Below are 22,277 nucleotides of genomic sequence, written 5' to 3' on the forward strand. Positions count from 1 at the left end.
GAGTTCCCATTTATCAGAGAATTGTTGTGTCTCCATTATTATTAGTCACTGTAATACCTAAGCACTTATTCAGATATTGTTTAAATGTGGAGTTAAGAAAAAGGCCATCAAACCATTAGCAAAAAGTACAAACCAAATCAAACTATACCGTTTAGTAATATAAATGACAACAACAACAACTTGTTTTTAAATAGCCCTTTCAACATTGAAAAATACTCCACAGGAATAACAAAGAAAAGATTATTTTTAATGCAATTTGTGCCTCTTACGTTCAATAGTGGTTTTTCATCGTACATTACATTGGCGCGTACCTGCAATTGATATTCGAGCAGCGGTATTTCATAGTGATCTGTTGGTCCAAACTGACGACGTACTGCAGAATACCGAATACCAATTGTTAAGCACAGCTTAAGATTCGAAGTTGCAATTCCTGTGATTGTAATTCTACCAGAAGAAAGCGCTCCAAGTGAAGCACCAAATCGTTGATTAGGATTCTAAATGAGAATTTAAAGAACATGGGTATCAACTACATAGTATCACTTCCAACACTAGAATAATTGAAAATTACTCATGATAGCAGTTTTTGAATGAATGCAGGAAAGATTAGTTAGAAATTAAATGCATTTCTAAGATTTAATTTCAAATGTGTGATGCCGCACATGCTTTTCAGTTTAACCCTATATTTTAGGTTGCAGTGATGATCGCTTGAAGAACTACATTTCTCTGAAGGATAATTTCTTGTAAAATACAAATTACTTCCAGCAACCATGTGACCAAACTGTCTGAGAATTAAACAAGAGTAGAGAAGGATCAACAAGAAGCTAATAACGGGTGGGTACCACTCTTGTGTGTGGTTCCACTTCAAATAAATTGGTTGAGTTTTGGGTCAAAAAGTGTGGTGTTGGAAACACACAGCTGGTCAGGCAGCATCCAAGGAGCAGGAGAGTTGACATTTCAAGCATAAGCTCTTGAAACGTCAACTCTTCTGGACCTCCAGTGCTGCCCGACTGGCTGTGCTTTTCCAACACCAGGCTTTTTGATTCTGACCTCCAGGATCTGCAGTCTTCACTTTCTCTTTGTTCAGTTTTGGAACAAACTGGCTACAACCGACTGCTTTGAAGTACAATTCAATTGAAATTCTGCACATTAGCTAAAAGGGTTTAAAACCCTTGATAATTGAAAGACTCAACTAACAGTCAGTGGGAGTGTATAGAGAGAAGGCGTGTGGAGGTGAGGGCAGAGATAGAGGTACCAAAGGGGCCAAGTAAGAGAAAGAGAGGGGAGAGAAAGAGAGAGAGACAGTGTCTTAAATGCAAAACTCCTAAGTTAAAAAACATCGGAACTGAGAGTTCTGATCTGAGGGAGCTGGACTGAAGAAAGAGAGGACTGCAGATGCTGGAGTACCAGAGTTGAAAAATGTGGTGTTGGAAAAACATAGCAGGCCAGGCAGTATCCGAGGGGCAGGAGAATCGACGTTTCGGGCATTAGCATTTTTCAACAGCTGGACTGAAGATAACTATGCAAGTTTACAACTATGGAAAGCTTATAGGAAGTCTGAACAAAATTTGAGATTAGATTAGAGTACTTGTAACTGATTATTTCAGATGGAGTGCAGTTATTAGTATTCATATTCTTTTAATGTACAGGCAGTCCTGAGTTGTACTCGAGTCTGTTCGCAAGTTGATTTGTACCAGGTTGGAACTCAATACAGTACAATCTAAAGTGGTCATTCATAAGTCCAGGCAAAGGTCATATGACAGATTTTGAAAATATACCCTTGTCAGTTGGACACTTGTAAATTGGGCCTGCAGTGATTGGAACAAGGGTCAGGTGGCTCCCATTGACTGTGGGATCTTTGATTGGGGGTGTTCACCTGGGCCAATCAAGGAGCCCTGGCTGTAAGATATGAACAAGATATTTAGAGAATCTCTTCATTCTAGGGACTGGCTCTGAGCTGGCTGGTTAGAGCCCATGTACTGTACACGTGAATAAAAGGTGACTTGGTGACAGGATATCGTCCTCTGTGCAGTTATTTCCGTAATGAGGGGAGAAAACAGTATGCTCCTGAAGAAAATTCACTCACAACTGTGGTCTTTGAGTTGGGGTAAGCATGTCTGGTATTATACCTTTATTTGGGAACCTTGGCTCACTCAATCCTGTCGTCGAAGATTGGGCCCAGTATGTTCAAAGAATGTATTACTTTTACTAGGAAAATGACGTTGAGGCAGATGAAAATCAATGAGTAATCCTTCTGACTGTTTGTGGACCCAAAGTATTTTCGATTATTAGAAGCCAATTATTCCCTGAGACACGAAATATTAAACCTTCCACTAGTTGACAGATTCAGTAAGAAACATTATGACCCCAAGCCTCCCCTAATTCTGAAATGCTATTGGTTTTATTTGTCTGTTCTCGAACCAAGGGAAACAAAAGGGCCATCACATCCAGGATTGAAATCTTCCTGGACCCGGCACAATGAGATCACAGTAGAGGACGGCATTTTATTACAGTGTGCAAGTGTAAAGGTTAGAATTAGAATTCCAACAGTGTGGAAACAGGCCCTTTGGCCCAACAAGTTCACACCGACCCTCCAAAGAGTAGCCCACCCAGACTCATTCCCCTACCCTTTTTATACCCCTGACTAATGCACCCAACCTACACATCCCTGAACACTCTCAGCAATTTAGCACGGCCAGTTCCCCTGACCTGCACATCTTTGGACTGTGGGAGGAAACTGGAGCACCTGGAGGAAACCTACGCAGAGGTAGGGAGAATGTGCAAACTCCATACAGACCGTCGCCAGAGGCTGGAATTGAACCCGGGTCCCTGGCGCTGCCACCATGCCACCTCTGGTTGCTGCCAGATACCGGCTGAGCTCTACCAGGGTCATCCAGCAGCTTCCAAAATGAAAATGTTGGCAAAAGGTTATGTCTGTTGGCCAGGATTGGATGCCAAAATAGCTCAATTGTGGGGCAGTGCCCATTGTGCCAACAAGGACAGAAAGTACCACCACCAGCACCCTGACGTTAGTGGGAAAGTCCAGGTAAACCCAGGACTTAGTTACACATTGACTATACTAGTCCTTTCATGGGCTCAATTTTCTTGGTCATTGTCCATGCCCATTCAAAGTGGCTGGACATACATAGTGTTCATTTGGCAAACTCAGGAATGACAATTGAAAAGCTGCGAGCTGCGAGACATGGATTCCTGGAAGTATTGGTCACAGACATCATTTACTAGCTAGGATTTTGAGTATTTCCTAAAGATGAATGGCATCTGGCATGTTTGGACAGTCTCAAACCAGCAATCATCCAATTGTCTGGTGGAAAGAGCAGTCCAAACATTGAAGACAGGCTTTAATAAACAGCCAACAGCTTCACTTGATACCAAACTGTCCAGGTTCCTGTTTGATTATAGTACTCTCCCCCCCAAAACTACAACAATAGTTGCAGCTGAACTGTTAATGGGGAGAAGACTCCGCATCAAGGTTAAATCATGATATTCCTAGACCGGAGTTAGGGGGGAATTGTTGGGGAGAGTGGTGGTGGTGAAATGGCTGCAGGAATACCAGTGCTGGCCACTTGCCTCCTCTAAGCAAGAGAGAGACATTTTGCTTCAGGGGATAAAGTTGTGTCCACACCACGAAAATGGCCAAGCATGGTACAAAGCAAATTCAGGTCCCGTGATGTACAAAGTCAGAGTCATTCGTGATGAACGGCTCCTGCCCGAAACAATCGATTTTCCTGCTCCTCGGATGCTGCCTGACCTGCTGTGCATTTCCAGCACCCCTCTAATCTTGACTCAACAAAATTGTGCATCACATGAAAGCTGCTATCTCGTAAACAGGACCTGGCTCCTCAGAACAGCTAAGAAAGGCCATCAAATATCATGTATTTTCCCCCTCCGCCAAGCAATGCAGGAACCTCAGAGTCCAAGATGGAAGGCCAAGAACATACAACATTACAACGCAGTACAGGCATTTTGGTTTTTGATGTTGTGCTGACCTGTGAAACCAATTTGAAGCCCACCTAACCTACACTATTCCATTCTCATTCATATGCTTATCCAATGGCCATTAAAGTGCCCTTGAAGTTGGCGAGTCTACTACTGTTGCAGGCATGGCATTCAACACCCTTACCACTCTGAGTAAAGAACCTACCTCTGACATCTGTCCTATATCTATCACCCCGCAATTTAAAACTATGTCCCCTCGTGCTCACCATCACCATCTGAAGAAAAAGCTCTCACTGTCCACACTATCTAACCCTCTGATCATCTTGTATGTCTCGATTAAGTCACTTCTCAGCCTTCCTCTCTCTAACAAAAACAGCCTCAAGTCTCTCGGTCTTTCCTTGCAAGACCTTCCCTCCACACCGGGTAACATCCTGGTAAATCTTTTCTGCAACCTTTCCAACTTGTCCACATCCTCCCTGTAATGTGGTAACCAGAACTGGATGCAATACTCCAAATATGGGCGCATCAGAGGTTTGTATATCTGCAATATGACCTCATGGCTCCGAAACTCAATCCCTCTACTAATAAAATCTAACACACCGTATGCTTCTTAAGAACAACTTCAGGGATCTATGCACATGGACACTCTTTGCTCATCCACACCACCAAGAATCTTACCATTAGTCCAGTACTCTTTATTCTTATTCCTCCTTCCAAAGTGAATCATCTCACACATTTCCGCATTAAACTCCATTTGCCACAGCTCAGCCCAGCTCTGCAGCTTATCGATGTCCCTCCATAAGTCGCAACATCCTTCCGCACTGTCTACAACTCTGCTAACCTTAGTGTCATCCTCAAATTTGCTAACCCATCCTTCTACGCCCTCATCCAGGTCATTTATAAAAATGACAAACAGCAGTGGCCCCAAACAGATCCTTGTGGTACACAACTAGTAACTGAACTCCAGGATGCGCATTTCCCATCAACCACCACCCTATCTTCTTTCAGCTAGCCAATTACTGGTCAAAACTGCTAAATCACCCTCAATCCCATGCCTCCATGTTTTCCGCAATAGCCTACTGTGGGGAACCTGATCAAATGCCTTACTGAAATCCATATACACCACATCAACTGCTTTACCCTCATCCACCTGTTTGGTTACCTTCTCAAAGAACTCAATAAGATTTGTGAGGCACAACCTACCCTTCCCAAAACCATATTGACTATCCCTGATCAAATTATTCCTTTCTAGGTGATTATAAATCCGATATCTTATAATTCATTCCAACGTTGTACCCACAACCAAAGTAAGGCTCACTGGCCTATATAGTTACCAGGGTTATCGGTACTCCCCTTCATGAACAAGGGGACAACATTTACTATCCTCCAGGTCTTCTGGCACTATTTCGGTAGACAATGATGACAAAGATCAAAGCCACAGTTCTGCAGTCTCCTCCTGATCTTCCCAGACAATCCTAGGATAAATCCCATCCGACCCTGGGGACTTAGTTATTTTCACACTTTCTACAATTGCTAACACCTCCTTCTGAACCTCTACCCCCTCTAGTCTAATAGCCTATATCTCAGTGTTGTCCTCAGCAACATTTTTTTTCCATTGTGAATACTGACGAAAAATGTTCATTCGCCTATCTTCTCGGTCTCCACGCATAACTTCACACTATGATGCTGGATTGGCCCTAAGCTTACTCTAGTCATTCTTTTATTCCTGATATACCTACAGAAAGCTTTTGGATTTCTTTGATCCTGTCCACCAATGACTCCTGATGCCCCCTCCTGGATCTTCTTAGCTCCCTCTTTTGGTCTTTCTTGGCGAACTTGTAACTCTCAAGTGCCCTAACTGAACCTTCACATCTCATCTTTACATAAGCCCCCTTCTTCCCCTTGAGAAGAGACTGAACTTTAGTAACCCACAGCTAACTCGCTCAACCACCTCCTCCCTGTCTGACAGATACATACTTATCAAGGACATGCAATAGCTATTCCTTGAACAAGGTCCACATTTCAATTGTGTCCATCCCCTGAAGTTTCCTTTACCAGCCTATGCATCTTAAATCTTGCCAAATCGCATCATAATTGCCTTTCCCACAGCTATAACTCTTGCCCTGTGTTACATACCTATTCCTTTCCATGCTAAAGTAAATGACACAGAACTGAGGTCACCATCACCAAAGTGCTCACCTACCTCCAAATCTAACATCTGGCCAGGTTCATTACCCAGTACCAAATCCAATGTGGCCTTGCCTCTTGTTGGTCTATCTACATACTGTGTCAGGAAACCCTCCTGCATACGTTGGACAAAAACTGTTTCATCTAAAGTGCTTGAACTGTAGTGTTTCCAGTCAATATTTAGAAACTTAAAGTCCCCCATAACAACTACCCTGTTACTCTCACTCCTATCCAGAATCATCTTTGCTATCCTTTCCTTTACATTTCTGGGACTTTGCAGAGGCCTTTAGAAAACTCCCAAAAAGGTGACCTCTCCTTTCTAACCTCAACCGATATTACCTCTGTAGACGAGTCTTCATCAAATGTCCTTTCTGCCACCGTAATACTGTCCTTGACTAACAATGCCACACCTCCTCCTCTTTTACCACCTTCCCTGGTCTGACTGAAACATCTAAATCCCGGAACCTGCCACAAGCATTCATGTCCCTGCTCCATCCATGTCTCTGAAATGGCCACACTATCAAAGTCCCAGGTACCAACCCATGCTGCAAGTTATTCCGGATGCTACTGGCATTGAAATAGACACACCTTCCTGCCTGCTGGTACACTTTTGTGACCTTGAAACCTTACTTATGACCTCACTACTCTCGACCTCCTGTACACTGGAGATACAATTCACATTCCCATCCCCCTATTGAATTTGTTTAAACCCTCCCGAAGATCATTAGCAAACCTTCCTCCCCAGCATATTGGTACCCCTCTGATTCAGGTGTAGACCATCCCGTTTGTCAAGGACCCACCCACCCCAGAATGAGCCCCAATTATCCAAGTATCCGAATCCCTTCATCTGCACCATCCCTGGAGCCACGTGTTCAATTGCTCTCTCTCCCTATTCCTTGCCTCACTAGCACATGGCACAGGTAACAAATCAGAGATAAAAACTCTGTTTGTTCTAGCTCTAAGCTTCCACCCTCGCTCCCTGAATTTCTGCCTTAAATCCCCATCCCTTTTCCTATCTATGTCATTAGTCGCCATGTGGACCACGACTTGGGGCTGCTTCCCCTTCCTCTCAAGGATCCCAAAAACACAATCCGAGACATCATGAACCCTAGCACCTGGGAGGCAACACATCAATTGTGAGTCTCTCTCATTCCCACAGAATCTCCTATCTGTGCCCCTAACCATGGAGTCCCCAATGACTAATGCTCTCCCCCCTCCCCCCTTTCCTTCTGAGCAACAGGGACAGACTATGCCTGAGACTTGTGCCCCAAGAGTATCCAAATGGCATACTTGTTATTGACGGGAACAGCCACAGTGGATCCCTGCACTGTCTGCCTGTTCCCTTTCCATCCCCTGACTGTAACCGATCTACCTTTTTCCTGTACCTGAAGTATGATTACCTCCCTGTAACTCCTCTCAATTACCCAGCCAGCCTCCCGAACGATCTAAAGTTCATCCAGCTCCAGTTCCCTAATGCGGTTTCCGAGGAGCTTGAGTTGGGTGCACTTCTCACAGATGAAGTCAGTGGGGACACTTGTGGTGACCCTTACCTCCCACATTCTAAAGGAGGAACATTCAACTGTCCTAACATCCATACCCATTCATTCCTAAAGAGACTGTTGAAAAAAAACTAGTAACCTTACCAATCCGGCACACAGAATCTTTATTTTTGGTTAGAGGAGGATTGGTGTATGGGAGACACTACCTAAGTAGTGCTCTAGGTAAAGCAATTGCCCAAATATATAGCCTCACTTATTCAGCCGTCCTGTGCCTGATCCTGCTCAGCATGCACTCTGCCTATACACGAGGTAAGTTTATATAGGATTTCCCAGGAACCCCCAGTCCTCGCTCATGCTGCTCCCTCTGCTGCTCAAAGTGGAGGCCAATAGTCGCCCAAGTTAAGTCGTTTTTCGAGGAAAATTTACCTTCCCGGCAATCCTCCGGTCCTGGCTCATACCACTCAACACCGTTGTCACTTGAAGAAGAGGAAGAAACTCTCCGGAGATGTTCCAGGCTCAAGAGGTGGGCTACTGACTGGAACATATCAATCGTGTCTGAGTCTGTGGAACCAGATCTAAGGTGAAAACATCCCAGGACAAGCTGCCAGAAAAGAACAGTACATCTCCAGATGTTTTTGAGGGGGGAGATGCAATGACTGGAACAAGGGCCAAGTGAATCCCATTGACTATGAGATCCTTGATTGACCAGGGTAAAATCCCCAATCAGGGAGCCCAGGCTGACACACAAACAGGAGATTCAGAGAATCCCCTCATTCTAGTCACTGGCTCTGAGCTAGCTGGTCAGAGCCCATGTACTGAACTAATATAAATAAAGGGCCTCCTTATTACAAGTATTTTGTTCAAAACACTGACCCTTGTTGTTTTATTCTTTCAGGAAATAACTGGGGTTTTTGGATTGCAAAGAAAAAATTGATGGTCTCAACCAAGATCATAAAAAATATCTACACTCCTCTGGTTATCCTTTTATTCTCCAGAAATTATTGATACAATAAAAACTACTTGAAAGAATTGAGCTGGACCTGAATTAAACCCAAGTAAAAGTATACTTTCTAGTCATTGATATATTCAGCAAGACTTAAAAAAAGCTGCAAAGAAATTCAGTGATGAATCTTCAACATTACAGACCTAATTAAAGGTAATAAACACCTTAATCGTGGTCATTATGTACAGTATTGGGCTTATTCAAATGCATAACATATTTTAACAGGTTGTGCATAAATGTTGGCACAATAGATTTCTACAGCTGGTAAGGGAGTTTTTATTGTGGTGTGCAGAGCTTTGCCATCCATCCTAATTTTAAATCAGTCCTATGTGACACTTGGAACATATTTGAATGCTGCTACAATAAGGTAATGGACAACTTTTATTTAGAGAATAATTCTGGTTATTTTGTTTCACCTTGAATGAAGTTGTATAAATTCCCCCAGGTGTGACATCTCCAGTTCTATTTAGTAGATTTTCTCGTGGTATTCTCACATTGTGGAACACAGCAAATCTATTAAAATAAACATGGAATCACATTAGACTATATTTTGAAAAGCCCTTCAACACAGACAACACCTCATACAGCTGTCAGTAATTCGTAATTTGTTGAAAATTTTCAGAAAAGCGCTCCTACAACTTCAATATACATAAAATCCACGTCACCTAGTGTAGCAGCTTCAATTATGGCATGGTGGCTCAGTGGTTAGCACTGCTGCCTCAAATTACCAGGAACTCAGGTTTGATTTCACCCTTGGATGACTCTGTGTGGAATTTGCACATTTTCCATATCTGTGTGGGTTTCCTCTGAGTTCTCCGATTTCCTCCCAGTCTAAAGATGTGCAAGTTAGGTGGATTAGCCATGCTCAATTGCTCATAGTGTTCAGAGGTGTGTAGGTTAGGTGGAGTAGCTGAGGTAAATGTAGGACAACAGGGATAAGGTGGGGGCATCAGGTCTGGGTGAGATACTCTTCGGAGGGTCAGTGTAGAATCGATGGACTTATTGAATGGCCTGCTTCCACACTGTAAGGAATCTATGATCAGGCATCATTTCTTTTTCTTTTGTTCATGGAATTTGGCTTCACTGGTTGCACCAGCATTTAATTGCCTATTCCTAGTTGCTTGAGAATGTGGTGGTTATGCCTTTGTGAATCATTGTAGTCCAGTTGACACAGGTACACCAACAACACATTTAAGGAGGGAGTTCCAGGATTTGATCCAGTGATACTGAAGGTACAGTGTTATACTACTAAGTTAGGATAGTGAGTTACTTAAAGTGGAACTTTGGTGTAAAACATGCTGTATCTGCCAAACTTGTCCACCCCGATGGTAGTGATTGTGACCTTGGATGGTGTTGGTTGACGAACATTAAACAACACCTTTAAACCCACAACCACTACCATCTGGAAAGAAAAGAGCAGCGTTTCCATTGGAAGACCACCAAAGGCAAATTCCCCTCCAACCACTCTAAGTGACATACCAAAAAGAATCAAGTGCAATAATCAAAATTAAGCATTATTGTGAAGTAGTAATTCACAAGGTCTCAATATAGTGAGGACAAACAATAACAAATGAGGATTGGATAATTCTAAGTTCCTGGTGAGAATAGCTTTCAAGCAAAAGCATCCCATTATTGAATTATCCCTCTGTTCTGCAGCAAAGTATGATCTTTACAGGTCCATCAAAAAGTTTCATGTCATGATTTCTAACTTTTTCATTCCCTTCTGGACAAAGTACAACTTCTCAGAGTAAGAGAACTGCTTGCCTGAAGTCTACCACAGTCGAGTGTGTGGTGCTGAAAAAGGACAGCCAGTCAGGCAGCATCTGAGGAGCAGGAGAATTGACGTTTCACCCATAAGTTCTTCATCAGGAAGCTTATGCTCGAAATGTCGATTCTCCTGTTCCTCAGATGCTGCCTGACCAGCTGTGCTTTGCCAGCACCATACTCTCAACTCTGATCTCCAGCATCTGCAGTCTTCACTTTCTCCCAGTTGAAATCTACCACAGGTTGTTCTGTTTTAATGTGCGTTTCATCAACAAGAATGCTCTGTAACGTACAACGCTGTAATGCAGTTACTATGCCAACACTTTAAGCACTGTTTCTAAGGCGCGATTTTCCTATAACGTGAGGTTGCACAGGAGCGCAACCATTGCATTGTAGAAGAACTGACTGTATGTTGATTCAGTCAGTCTGTCTGATAAGACCAACATGAATGACTAAAAAGAGAAATGGACATGGAACTTTTAGAATTCTATTAGAAATTATTTAATTTCACTATTTAATGACTGGATCCAGCACTGGGAAAGGTGCTAATTCCTCCTCACTGCAATGATAAATCTGAGGATCCGTTGCTTACACAATTAAAATGTCCCAGTCAAAATGGTGGTTTTTTTGAAAGAAAGGACAACGGAGAACTACAAACCTGTGTATACAGAAAACCAACAAACACTGACCAAATACTTAACCAGCAACCATCCCAACACACACAAATGAAGCTGTATCAGAATACTATTCCAATGAGCCACCACACACTGCAGCACAGATAAACTTCGGAAAACAGAGGAGAACCACCTATACAACGTATTCAAGAAGAACGGATACTCAAAAAATACGGATACTCGAAAAATACAGTCTGCAGATTCCTCAAGAACAAACCACGACAAGCAGACCAAACACAGCCAGAAACCCTAAACATCTTACCATACATCAAAGAAGTTTCAGAAATGACAGCCAGACGACTAAGACTCCTCGGAATCCTAGTAGCACACAAACCCACCAACACTCTCAAACAAAAACTAACAAACTTAAAAGACCCATGGACAAAACCAACGTCATCTACAAAATTCCATGCAAGGACTGCCACAAACACTATGTAGGACAAACAGGAAGAAAGTTAGCCACCAGGATACACGAACACCAGCTAGCCACAAAAAGACATGACCCTCTCTCCCTCGTAGCCCTACACACAGATGAAAAAAAACATCAATTCGACTGGGACAACACATCTATCCTGGGACAGGCTAAGCAAAGACATGCCAGGGAATTCCTAGAGGCCTGGCACTCCAATCACAACGCCATAAAAAAACACATAGATCTAGATACCATCTATCTCCCCTCAGAAAATGAACAGGAAATGACATCACCACAAACCCCAGGAACCCATCCTGGACAAACATATAAATAGAAAGCAGGAGACAACAGCTTCGCTTCACTTGGAGGTCGCCACTGATGATGTTACCTAGCCAGGTAATGAAACGTCCTGATATCAAACCTACAGCTCAGCGGGCAAACCTACACCCCACAAAAGAAACCTTCAAATATTTTTGAAATAGTATATCAGGAGTCATTTGATGAGCCAAGAAGAGGCACAGGGAATATATCTTGGAAAAGCCTGGACAACTGACTGAAACCAGAGGCTATGTAACCAGAATTCACTGAAAAATGTGATACTTGGATGAATGATGCCCCACATTTTATCATAAAATCACCCCTTTATTTCACAAAGACAAAACATTATATTAATTTCTGTCTTTTATTTCCTTTGTGAATACAGATTTTGTGCTACTTGTCTTTTATCAGGTTCTCTCTCTCTCTCTCAAGAACAAATAGCTGTGATTGATATCTATGCGCAATGGGCAAGTCTAATAATAATCAATAAAGAAGTGGTAATACAATTGTTGCACTGGCTACAGATGACTTGTTGGTTATAAGTAATAAACTTGCAAAATATAAATAGTCCCATATGTAGAGCTGCAAACTTCGCCTGCTAAAATTTCAAATAAACCAGGCTGAGCGGTAGAAAAATAATCCAGGATAATTATAGCAGCTGTTACTTCATCATGCCTCAATTTGTCTGCAATTCTTTTTCACACCATACATACATTCTAAAGACAACCCAATTTATTCATATTACATATTTTCCTGTTTACTACTTACAACAGAAAGAAAGCATTTTAAACCCACAATAAATTCGCCACATCCTAAGCCAGAGTGAGGAGACCAGAAGCTGCAAGGAATGTAGAAAGATATAATTTTTGTTGAAATGTTATTCTGGCTGAGACTAAAATTATGCTGACTGAGTGAGAATCACTAACTCAGACTTATAACTCATTGCATTACACAAGAAAAGCACATTGCTTCATATGGCCATTTGCTATCTAGAATGTTAATAACCAATAAGAAAAATGTATCAAATCTTGCCATATCCAATCTTCAATCTCCGTTCACTATATATGGCAGCAGTTCTTGTAAATAAACCTTGTATTAATGTGGGTGTTGAAGGTTGGTTTCTTCTTTATTTTTTCTGTTTTCTGGATTTTATTTCCAGACTTACCACAAGCAGAATTTGAAAATAAACCATGATTTCAATCGACTCTATAACTATGTATAGGTAAATATCTGAGCAAACAAAAAAACATTGAAGCCTAAAGAAAAATATCAAATTTGCTGTTTAACCTGAAAAAAGGACTGTTTTATTGAAACAAACTTCAGACTTGTGGTTTAGCATTGCAGAGAATGTGTGGATAAGTTCATAGTGCCAGATACCACATTTGTGTCAACAGTATGGAGTTCCTGTTGTGTAAGGGTTAAGAAACAAAATATGGTTCACCAATCCGCATGAGTAATCAGTGCATATGCTTCCAGACACCACATTCTGTCTGAATTAAGCAAGCACTTCACAATTTGCTAAAGAAAATGGTTTATATTTTAAGGTTACTGAAGCTCAGAGATGAAAGGGATGCAAATAAATTTAAATACACTACAAATTCATGTTTATTGCTGAAAAAAAAATGCTGTTAACGTTTTATCACTTTCACATATCAGGACAGATAGAAGAATCCCAAATACCAAGTGCAATATGACTCACCAAAGTGAGACAGAATTTACACATTTTTTGTTATTCATTCATAGGAGAAGGGCATCGCGAGCTACGCCAGCATTTCTCATCCACCCCTAATTGTCAAGAGGCAGATGGGTTTTTCTGACAATCAACAATGGACAAAAGGTTATCATTAGACTCTCAATTTCAGATTTCATTGAATTCAAATTCCACCCGCTGTTGTAGCGGGATTTGAACGCAAGTTCCCAGATTATTACCTGAGTCTCTGGATTAACAGCCCAACAATACCATCACTAGATTATTGTCCCCCAACAAATATCTTTTACATATATATTTATGCAGGGATCTGTTGCCTTCAGTAAAATGGAGCATGTACAGACACTGCACCTTCTTAAATTAAACAGGAGTATGGGGGTCAATAGTTCCTTGAATACTCCATGACAATACCCCGATCAACCAGAGCTGACTTGCTAACTGTAGTGATTGGAATAAGATCAGTCAGAGAATCTCAGATTATGAGTTGTCTGCTTAGGTTGTTAGCCTAGTCCAATCAGGGAGCCCTGGTTGACAGACATAAACAGGAAGGTCAGGGGTCCTGGTCACTCTAGGAGCTGACTAAGTTAGCTGGGTCAGTGTCATGTAACATGAATGTGTAAATAAAGGGTGACTTGCTGACAATATACCGACCTTCGTGGAGTTATTTCACCAACCAGTCAGAACCTTTTTCTTATCTAGTATAAATCATTTTGCCCTTTGAAATTTGGCCTTCTTGTACCTGTCCTGATCAGGTCAAGATGAAAAGCTTTGAACAGATTGCCTTTTTTCAGCAATTCTCAAGTTTTGCACTACCAAACAGCATATTTTCTGTTTGTTAAGCAAATCTTTTTTATGTTATTCATTCACAGAATGTATGCATCTCTGGCTAGGCAAGTATTTATTTCCTATCCCTAACTGACCAGAGGGCAGTTAAGAGTCAACCACATTGCTACGGGTTTGGAGTCACATATAGGCCAGACCAGAAAAGGTAATCAACAATGGTTTCATGGTCCTTATTAGACTTTTAATCCCAGATTTTCACTGGATTCAAATTCCACTTTCTCCCATGGCAGTATTTGAACCCGAACACCCAGAATATTATCTGGGTCTCTGCATTAGTAGCCCAGGGATAAAACCACTAGGCTATCGCTTCTCTCTTGTTATAAAAGCCACAATTTTTGCAATCTCTTACCTATAGTTATCAAATTTTAAAAAGAAAGCAAAGCTAAATTCTGAAATGTATTATGAAAATTTAAGATCTTACCATGGTAGCACTTATAACAAGGAAAGTAAAATTTATGGGATGACTTAGATACTGGGATTGGCACCTTGCACTCCAGCACAAATGTTAGAAGTGAGCTTGCCTATACTTGACTGATTTGCCCTGTGTTAATTCTTTGGACTCTTTAATTAAAAATAAGATGGGATTGCTTTCTGTCCAGAAGATTGTTTAGCATTATAGAGCAGAGGTCAACAGTGCCAACAACAGTAGCACTAGCAGGAATGGTGTGCACTGCCAGATAAAGATAGGTGGATCAAGAAGGTGATATTCAATAATAGTTCTGGAAATTTCAAGTATATATGGGATTTTGCTGGGGCTGGGCTGACAGGCCCTGACAAGGGGTACATGTTGGAGCAAGTAAACAATAATATGAATGACACTTGTGCACAGATTTTATACAACACAATTCAATCATTACACTCCAGCTTCAAACATACACTTCATCACCTGATTTTTCTATATACTTAAAATAATAACAAATCTATAACTACTGAGGCAGCTCCACAAATGAATTTACACAGACTTAGCTAATTAAACTAACTTAGCGAGCACTTTACACTGGTGATAAGGAAAAATGTTGGAATCTTTACTTAATGACAGAAATAAAAATTTAGAAATCAAACTTGTAATAATTAGCAAAATAAATCAGGTTGAGATAGCAGCTAGACAGGAAATAATCAGGTATAATACTTGTGAAATGAAAAGCTCCTATTGCATATGCAACAGGTTAAATAATACTTTGTGATTGAAAACAGCTACAAAATCACAGAAATGATGGGATACTGGCCTCTGTGAAAACAATCTGAACTATCTATCCTACACAATTCCATTTTGATCCATACTTTTATCCAATGACCATTTAAATACCCTGAAAGTGTACGAGTCTACTACTGCTGCAGGTAGTGCATTCCATACTACTCAGAGTAAAGAAACTATCTCTGACATCTGTCCTATTTCCATCAACCCTCAATTTAAAACTACATCCCCTCATTCTATCCATTACTATCCGAGGAAAAAGGTTCTCACTGTCCACCCAATCTAATCCTCTGATTATCTTATATGTCTCAATTAAGTCACCTCTCAAACGTCCTCTCGCTAATGAAAACAGCCTCAGATTCCTCAGCCTTTCCTCAGAAGATCGTCCCTCCATACCAAGCAACACCCTAGTAAATCATCTCTGAACCCTTTCCAAAGTTTCCACATCCTTCACTATAATGTGGTAACAAGAACTGTATGCAATACTCCAAGTGTGGCCGCACCAGAGTTTTGTACAGCTACAACATGACCTCGTGGCTCTGAAACTCAATCCTTCTACTAACAAAAGCTAACGCGCCATATGCCTTCTGAACAACCCTATCAACTTTCAGGGATCTAGGTTGGATGATAGACACTCAATGTGGAGAGGCTGCCCTCTGAGGCATGCCTGTAAGTCATGCTGTTGGTTCATAATGGACCTCGGAGAAATATTGCTCACAACAGACATCAGGAATAAGCCAGCTTCTGGAATCAAGCAGATATGGCTTGAAATGATTGAGGAGAACAGAAGGAAAAGTGTGGCACTTTGCCCATGAATACAAAGCCAAAGAGAGATGACCTCAGTTACCTCAATAGGGCAGGAAAGGTGAGTGGCATCCCATATCCAAATCAGAATCCTCTCACTCTGATTTCCCAACATTGTCATTCTAAGAACTCCTTGCAGGTCCTCTTATTCTGCACTGCAAAGACACCTCCACATATAAACATTAATAGCCAACATGCAAATGCACTTTCATCTTGTTGCCATCTTACAACAATCCTTTACAATTACCCTCCAGATGATCTTCCATAATCTTAAGAGTACTCAAATTCTTATAGTAATAACTTTTTTTTTCTCTCCTTGCAGAACACAGCATAAATCAGCACAGAGACAGAAGACAGAGAAGACAGTAGACAGAAAAGACAGAGTGCATGTCAGTAGTAGCCTCCATAGCCAGTTTAACCACTGCATATGAGCAGCCCATGAAAATCAGCAATGGTTGAGCAGATGGCCACCTGAAATGCAGAGATAGAAACTTCCAACACAGAATTGGATATCACAGCCACAAGGCATGCAACATTCATTCATGTTGAATTGATAATGACAGTAACTGAAATGTGATGACCTGCACTGTGTTGACTTTCAACCCTTTCTCCTTATCTAATTCATGCTTTTCATTTCCCAATGGCACTTCAAGAGTGTGCAAGAGCAGATGCAGGAGGAAGTCAAGGAGTTCTGAGAGGAGGTCCCACTCTCTGGGGACGTACCGTTATACTACTTCAGTGTATTCTTCAGTCACCCAGATGCGTACACATTGAAGGGTCTCACACTCATTTGGTAACATTGTCACACATCATAAATGGTTGGAAAAACCTGCTGGAGCTCAGGCCTGAGGTGGGAATTGAACCCAGGTCTCTGGCGCTGTGAGGCAACAGTGCTAACCACTGTGCCACCGTGCCGCCCACTTAATCTTCCCTCCACTTACTCTTCCCTGGAGAACAGCTTGTTGCATTTCAGTGAAGTCCTGAATGGTAAAGAAGAAACTTTGCTGCATCAAATTAAAACTGACAAACTGAATGTGCTAGCCATTGATGAAGGCCAACATATACTTGGTTACCTGTCATGCGTGGTGCTCCATATTGGTGACTACTGTTGATGAAATTGAAAAGGAGTGCCACATCCCATGATATTGCAGCATTTATTAGAGATTGAGTGTCCTGCTTTCTCTCTAATTATATGCAGCACCTTCGGAAATGCTAATGGAACTCAACATTTGCACTCAGCTGGGCAAAACTTGAAGTGCTCCTGTCTCTCTAATCTGAAATCTCCATTGCTGTCCTTAGCAATGTGTGGAGTTTGCACATTCTCCCAGTGTCTGCGTGGGTTTCCTCCGGGTGCTCTGGTTTCCTCCCACAATCCAAAAATGTGCAGGTTAGGTGAATTGGCCATTCTAAATTGCCTGTAGTGTTAGGTGAAGGGGTAAATGTAGGAGAATGGGTCTGGGTGGGTTGCGCTTCGGCGGGTCGGTGTGGTCTTGTTGGGCAGAAGGGCCTGTTTCCACACTGTAAGTAATCTAATCTAAGTGGAGCATACAAGGGAATAAAAGAGAAAGGGCATATTGAGGTGGGGATTCTGATTGGTGCACTCACTCACTTTTCACAAACAACTTCCTAGCCATCTGATCCCTGTCTGACATCATTCCTATCTGATATCCTGAGCCAGTGGTTCAAGAGAATGTCACAAGTGTAGTCCTTGACCAAGAATAGATAGGGCAGTGTTTGGAAGAGTGCTCAAGGGCTAGTAAGAGACAATACCTTTTTAATTTTTTTTAGATAATGGACTGAAGTGTAAAAAAAAAAGGCACTGCTTTAAAAAGGAGGATAAAGTTCAAGTTTGTACTTTGGGAAACAAATGAAGCTAAATGTTCCTTTTTCTGGGGGACAATGAACCCAAAACGGCATTGTTTATTATGGGTTCAGGATTGCTGAGCATATTAACTCAGAGGCCAGTGTCCCATCACCCAGTTACTCTTTACTTACACATGACCTGTCTTTGACTTCTGTCCTGTCTCTTCAGACTCAGCTGTCACAGCAATAGTATCTCTGACATGCCCCTTTTTGTCTGAAAGCCAAGGCTCCCTGATTGGACCAGATTAGCAGCCCCAATCAGATAACTCATTTTATAAGGTTCAGCTGGCTGAATCATTATACCAGAAGCCTCAAGTTTTGGGTTCTCTTGTGGCACAAGACCCAAGAGGCCCAGGTTCAAGTCCAATCTGCTCCAGAGGTGTGAAATAACATCTCTGAACAGTTTCATTGAAATAAGTTAAACTTAAAAAAAAACTAATTGGTCAGATTGCAGTTTAACACAGACCTTGTTGATAGGAGTGAAACAGAGAGAAAGTACAGCAAGGAGACCTTGCCACAATAAATCCTTTATTTTTCTGTCCCCTTTCTCTGTGAAGTTTCTTTCTCCAATTCTCTGTCAAAACAACAGAAAAAACTAATTTAGATATTAAAGTAAATAATTTTAAAACCTAAAGATAATCAGAAAAATTCTGAGTCTAGTAAAGATTATTCATTGCTGTGCAGATGACAGCAAGGTATTATCAAAGGATTGTGGAGCTGATCAATCTATTTTTGTGAATGTTTAGAGTGAGAAAGCAAGAGAGAAGAAAGTGTGAGTGTAAAGTTTAAAGATATACAAGTCAGAAACTCTGTTCTCTCACTGTTCTTATTATGTTAAGAGTGATGATCAACCTTGCAGAAAATGGGATGACCAGAGTGAAAGATGAGACATAGCTATCAATGAAATGGAAGAATTATTGACAGTGGGTCTATAACGGGATTGTGAGCTGGCAGTACGGTCAGCATTGTTGTGCCATAAAGCTTCACACACACAGACCAACTGAATTGTGCAGATCTGAGTGCATTATGGGTGTCTCTAGTAGTAAGGCAAGTGGTTGCAGGACTCCCACAGAGAATACAGAGTTAGTCATCACATTCTTTCACCTGTAGCATATGTCATATGGGGGACAATAAACCACTACCATTTAGGGCACCTCAGCTGGACACATTAAATGCCAGATTTGCCCAGCCACAAGAGTAGCATCTCCAACAACCCTATGGGTTGTTCTTTAAATATTCTTATTCTCATGCGGCTCCAGATGAGCTAACCCTATTCATGAGTTATAGGTTCTCTCATGGGCATCATCAAGCACATCCTTGGAGGGACCATTTGCTAACATGTAAGTTACAAAGATCTGGAGGAGACATGACTCATGGAGAATGCAAGTATTATGGCATCTTCCAGATATCATTCAGGGATGTGTGAGATTGGCTTCCAGGGGGTCAGAAACCAATCTAACATTGATGGATGGATTTCTTACGATTGGTAAGTATTTCTAGAGATGGCTCAATTATTATATGCATGCAGTCTCTGGATCTGTGACTTGCCACTGCAGCAAACCTTGCCCTGACTGGTCTCATTAATAGCAAAGTGAATATGTGGTTGCCCTGGCAAGCAAGATATTAGAGGACAGTCAATTGTTAGTAGATTGGGAAATCCTGCAAAGATCATCAACAGAACTTTGGAAGAGTAAGTGGCAAAAAAACAAAATTCAAAGCTATAGTGACCTTAGGGCTAATGGGAGCATGTGCTGATGTGGTTCACGAGGAAGGAGTTCTTAATCCAGGTGAACGTAGATGTCAGCAACAATTAGCTGATAAAATCCAATACATTATCATATAAGGAAACCTGCAACAAGAAAGGCTTTTTGCAAATCAAACTTACTACTTTAATATTGAAAATTACTTCTTGAGCCTTTTTGTTGTTTAACTACCTTAATATATCCTTGTTCACATCTTCAGACATTTCACTGCTGTGTTATAGTGCCTAACTCTCACCAAGTATAAAGGTACTACAGGGTAGTTTTTGATGTTTCTAACTGTGATAGGTAAAGTTCTGGCCAATTCCTCCGTGAAGATCAGAGAGATCTTCCTAAACATGGAACATTTCCCCTACCTGGGAAGAAACCTCTCTTTTAAGACTGACATTGATGTGGAGATTCAACACTGCATCCAATCTACGAGCCCCACCTTTGGATGCCAAAGGATGACTGTTACATGCATGCAGATGCCAAGATCCTGTGTTTCAAGCAGCCATCCTTCAGAATCTTTGGCATGGCTCTGAAACTTGGACTATGTATAGTGGCCTTTGAGAAGTACCAGCAATGCTGCTTGAAATGAACTCTCTGCATCACTTGAGAAGACAGGAATAGTAACATCAATATCTTTGAAGCAGCTAATAGCACCAGCATCAAGGCTATGTTCATCTGAAACCTTTTCCAGTGAGCTGGCGAGATGCTTAGGATGCTAAGTCTCCGGCCACCAAAGCAAAGCTCAAGGAAGACACTCGAATGAGTGGAGGACAAAGGGAATACTTCAAGGACTCTTTGAAGGCTTTCCTCAACAGATGTAACATAGAGGTCAACATGTGGGAGACCCTCATTCAAAAAAAAACAATTTGGAGGAAGCTCTTGTATGAAGGGACATAATTCTTTAAGAACACCTGTGAAAAAAAGGAAGCATGGATAAGGAACTGGAGAAAGGAATGACAGCAGTTTCAAGGCCAATGACCAATTCCATCTCCTGGAAACACCTTGAAAATGTGGCTCTAAGATCAGGCTCATCAGCCAGAGAAGGACCCATAGAAGCAATGGCCAGTGACATAGAATTCCTTAGGTGGACAGTCATATTCATTAGCAAGTGATTGCCAATGATGATATTGCCTAATCCTTACTAAGCATAAAGGTACGATTGGGTAGTTGTTTGATGTTATTGTCTGTGCATAATCCATTACCTGTTAGAGTGGAGAAAGCAGCACAGCAATACCTGCTTAATATTGCTTCAAATAAAATTTGTGAAGAAGGCGTTTGGTATGCTTTCCTTTATTGGTCGGAGTATTGAGTACAGGAGTTGGGAGGTCATGTTGCGGCTATACAGGATATTGGTTGGGCCACTGTTGGAATATTGCGTGCAATTCTGGTCTCCTTCCTATTGGAAAGATGTTGTGAAACTTGAAAGGGTTCAGAAAAGATTTACAAGGATGTTACCAGGGTTGGAGGATTTGAGCTGTAGAGAGAGGCTGAACAGGCTGGGGCTGTTTTCCTTGGAGCGTCGGAGGCTGAGAGTTCACCTTATAGAGGTTTACAAAATTATGAGGGGCATGGATAGAGTAAATAGACAGTCTTTTCCCTGGGGTCAGGGAGTCCAGAACTAGAGGGTATAGGTATAGGGTGAGAGAGGAAAGATATAAAAGAGACCTAAGGGGCAACTTTTTCACGCAGAGGGTGGTACGTGTATGGAATGAGCTGCCAGAGGAAGTGGTGGAGACTGGTACAATTGCAACATTTAAGAGGCATCTGGATGGGTATGTGAATAGGAACGGTTTGGAGGGATATGGGCCGGGTGCTGGCAGGTGGGACTAGATTGGGTTGGGATATCTGGTCGGCATGGACAGGTTGGACCGAAGGGTCTGTTTCCATGTTGTATATCTCTATGACTCTATGAAGGAAATTGAGAAGACTCCAAATTAAAGATGCTATGCGCCTGCCAAGTTTAAAGTTATGTGCTACAAAAACAAAAATCTACCCCTATATATGACCAATGTAATGGAGTCCTGTCTTTTAGTTAGTCAGACCATGTTTAGCAGAACCCAAAAATGGTAAATAAGGTTCTGCACCTACCGAATTTAGCTTTGAGAAAAACAATTAAAAGCCCAGTGCTAATGCACTATCCAGAATAATCTTACTGTTATTGCTAAATTCCATTAGTGATTGATAGGTGAGTGCAGCAACTAATAAATAATTGTATAATGCATTCTCGATATTCTTTTAAGCAAGAAAATGAGAGCACTGCAGATGCTGGAGATCAGATTTGAGAGTGTAGTGCTGAAAAGCA

At 41.5% G+C, this 22,277-nt stretch overlaps 1 protein-coding gene across 2 annotated transcripts in view; it reads right to left on the minus strand.

The window, feature by feature from the left end:
* acox3 (acyl-CoA oxidase 3, pristanoyl) overlaps positions 1-22,277 on the minus strand; it is a 191,033-nt gene that overhangs the window by 109,253 nt on the left and 59,503 nt on the right. For both annotated transcript variants that reach the window (XM_087977490.1, XM_087977538.1), the window contains exons 8-9: positions 9,060-9,156; positions 312-494 (exon numbers count right to left, since the gene is read on the minus strand). In XM_087977490.1, coding sequence (XP_087833616.1) covers positions 312-494; positions 9,060-9,156 — 280 coding nt within the window. The remainder of the gene's footprint in view (positions 1-311; positions 495-9,059; positions 9,157-22,277) is intronic.

Source organism: Chiloscyllium plagiosum, unplaced genomic scaffold (genome assembly GCF_037043375.1).
Source record: "Chiloscyllium plagiosum isolate Xiang-an unplaced genomic scaffold, Cpla_swu_hap1 HiC_scaffold_1, whole genome shotgun sequence".
Classification (NCBI taxonomy): Eukaryota; Metazoa; Chordata; class Chondrichthyes; order Orectolobiformes; family Hemiscylliidae; genus Chiloscyllium; species Chiloscyllium plagiosum.